Source organism: Panthera uncia, chromosome B4 (genome assembly GCF_023721935.1).
Source record: "Panthera uncia isolate 11264 chromosome B4, Puncia_PCG_1.0, whole genome shotgun sequence".
Taxonomy (NCBI): domain Eukaryota; kingdom Metazoa; phylum Chordata; class Mammalia; order Carnivora; family Felidae; genus Panthera; species Panthera uncia.
The window spans coordinates 78,990,355-78,993,815 of NC_064809.1; the positions used below are offsets into that span (position 1 = coordinate 78,990,355).

At 35.0% G+C, this 3,461-nt stretch overlaps 1 protein-coding gene across 1 annotated transcript; it reads left to right on the forward strand.

Moving 5' to 3' along the window:
* The first annotated feature begins 283 nt into the window (after nucleotides 1-283).
* Nucleotides 284-1,048, forward strand: LOC125919175 (olfactory receptor 9K2-like). Its single transcript, XM_049625683.1, has one exon. It carries the CDS (start codon nucleotides 284-286, stop codon nucleotides 1,046-1,048), a length of 765 nt encoding a protein of 254 aa, XP_049481640.1.
* The last annotated feature ends 2,413 nt before the right edge of the window (nucleotides 1,049-3,461 follow it).

The following is a 3,461-nucleotide window of genomic DNA, read 5'->3' on the forward strand; positions in this document are numbered from 1 at the left end:
ACTTTTAGCTTCTTTGTCTTACTTTTACTTATTTTTATACTGTAATGAAGCATAATATTATTATGAGAAAAATAAATACTAAGTGCTAAATTCAAGGAAGTGTATTTTTCTTACTATGAGGAGTTTATCAGATTTTAATGTTTGAAATCACAAATGACATCTAACAATTACAGAGTCATGTGTGTAAACTTAATGGGGTAATGAATATGAAGATGTTTTTTCAGCTATCAGGTCTCTTTTAATGTGAAGTGTTATATGTGATAATAGAGAAATAGAATTTGCCATGGGTGGTAAGGGAGGAGACAACCACTCAGAAGTGACTGACTTCATTCTTGTAGGCTTCAGGGTCTGTCCAGAGCTCCACAGTCTCCTTTTCCTACTATTCCTGATTGTTTATGGGATGGTCCTTCTGCGGAACCTGAGCATGACTGACATCATTGTGATTGATCCCCGGCTGAACACGCCAATGTATTTCTTCCTAGGCAATCTCTCCATCACTGACCTCTCCTACTTCACTGTTATTGTACCCAAAGCCATGGTCAACATCCTATCTCACAAAAAGACCATATCCTTTGCAGGTTGTGTGACTCAATTGTTTCTTTATGCATTTTTCATGGTCACCGAGGCCTCTGCCCTGGCAGCCATGGCCTATGACCGCTTCATCGCCATCTGCAATCCACTCCTTTACACTGTCCACGTGTCAAGAAGCCTCTGTATCCAGTTGGTGGTTGGTTCCTATCTCTGTGGCTGGGTCAGTTCCATCCTTCAAATCAGTGTAACATTCTCAATGTCTTTCTGTGCTTCCCGAGTCATTGATCACTTCTATTGTGATTCAAACCCAGTTGAGAAGATCTCCGGTTCCAATATCTTTATGAATAAGATGGTGTCATTCAGTCTGACTGTCCTCATTATTTTGCCCACAATAGTTGTTATTGTGGTATCTTACATGTATATTGTGTCTGTAGCTTTAAAGATGCACTCCAGTGAAGGGAGGAAGAGAGCCTTCTCCACTTACAGTTACCACCTGGGGATCATAAGTTTGCTCTGAGACTATTTCCTTTGTCAATTTCACACCTCCCAATGACCTTAAACTTTGTAAAGTGGCTTCAGTATGTTACATTTTGTTCACACCTATGCTGAACCCTTTAATCTACTCTCTGAGAAATAAAGGTGTTAAAGATGCCATGAGAAAAGTCCTATGGAAGGAAAAGTTTTACTTTAAATCTGCTTCCACTTGTTTTACTGTTTCTTGTACCAATTGATTTTGTCTGCTTGATCTTCTAGACTCAGACATTTAAAGTTCAGGCTGATTAAAAGACAAAACAAAACAAAGCATGTTAACTCTTTTATTCCACAGCATTAATAATTTCCCATAAAGAATGCTCCAAATAACTTATTCACATTTCCTCGAGGTAATGTTAAATATGAAAATTCTGGACACCCATGAACATTGGCATATTTCTACAAGGAGTTATATATTTCTTAGTCTCCAGGTATTAATATGTTATGCAAATGGGGAAGTATAGAATTTTAATGTTTCTCTTCCCTGTATACCTAAGTAAAATTGAGATACAGAAAATACCTAGTACGATTAACTTAGAAACTGTGTGACCAGGTTTTATATGCAAATATATTCAATATAAATGCTAATTCTGTGTTTTGTTTTTAATGTCATTCCAAAGATGTGAGTGCATGAAAATAAGATAACGAAAAAAATGGAAAGGTAGAATAGCCAGTGATCCTTGTTGAATTAAAGGGACCAAAGAGGGAACAAGGGAAAATTGTCGTGATTTGGTAAATTACGACATTTTGTTTGGTTTTCTTTGAATGGGATGGTCATCCCTAGTTTGCTCTAATACTGTGAATATAGTGAGTATATTTTAGGATGCTTATGGTATTTTACAGCTGATGCCCTGTATCATCTGGATAATACAAATCATTGGTAGTGACTATGCAACTAGTAAAAACGCCATAGAGAAATAAAGTCAGGTTGAAAATCTGTTAAAAAAAAATCACAATCCTTACAATAATATCTATGATTATTTGAAGTATATGTGTGTGCATGCATATGTGTGTTATTCTGTCTATGCATGAGAGTGTTTGGATTAGTTTGATATAGGGTAATTTTAAAATGTGATCAAGATGTTGAGGGAGGCCAAGTTACGGAGAAATTCATGTCAGAGTTACTGATTTTACAACTGATATAAATAATACTTCAGCTAAACAGTTACAGTGCTTCATTCCAGTCTATATAAAACAGACACAAACTCAACCTAATATAAAATATTGATATTTTATCAGGTCTCTTTTTTTCTGGTTTTGTTTATGTAAAAGGCCTCCTATGATGAATGTACAATGGCAAGCATCTTTATGGGTTAATGTTTATTAGGGTAAGAGACTTGATAAATAAGTTTTTTATTTAGGAAATAAAAGGAGAGAAGCAAAGTGACTGATTTTAGAAATCAAAGTTATATTTATTCCCTCCTCCCTAAACTTGTGAATGAATCTACCATTTTTCTTGGTATTCATATGCTACTGTTTAAATGATATTCAGAAAAACATCATTTGAGAGAGAAATAGGAATCCGGATCATCCTTGGGAAAGTGACCGTTGGCATTGGTTGTTATGAGTCTGGAATTAATAAGTAGGCTTAGATTTTGCTTATTTCCACTAGATGCCCATTAGTATTAGAATGTCACTCTGTGGTAGATCTAACAAGTGTCAGTCACTAAAGACTGTTGGGAAAAAGATTTGAATATTGGATTAGAATACAGCCTGGATTTGTTTGCTTTAGTTTTTAGTCTGGTTGATTGTATATCCTGTTTTATAGTCATAACAGCAGTATTCCAATGCATAACCTTGCGAGTGGCATTGCTGAAACCACTTCATATGCTTGAAGGAATCTGGGAAAGTTGAAAACCAAGGCAGAATGCTTTAAAAGGTGCTAAATAAGGTCTCTATAATTTTCTTTCAATTGCCATAAACATTTTCCTTGCTAATGTTCCTGGGTTCACAGGCCTTATTTGAAAAGTAGAGCCTAATTTATACCTGTCTTGTTACTTATGCCATCAAAATTCCATCAGAACATCGCAATGTCTTATCAACCTTTTGTTGGCCTTTGTTGGCATGTCTTTTATTTTTCAATGTTGCATGAAATGCTAATGAAACACCGCCACAACCAAGGGACTTTGCAGGTTATATTCCACAACATGTACATCATATTGTTATTTTGAGGGGTCTTTAAAACTGTACCTAAAAATCCACATAGAGAAATCTTTTAATATTCATATGATCTTAAGAGGCTGAAGATTACATTAGACACCTTAAACACTCTTATGTGTGATGATTCATCTTCCCTGGTTACTAGTTTTTGGACATGCACATATATTGGTTGTCCTATAACAATGTGCTGCATTTGGTCTTTTTTTTTTTTTTTTTTTTTTTTTTTTTTTTTTTTTTTT

Coding starts and splice junctions, on each gene's coding strand:
- LOC125919175 (XM_049625683.1), top strand. CDS start 284: ATGGGTGGTAAGGGAGGAGACAACCACTCAGAAGTGACTGACTTCATT.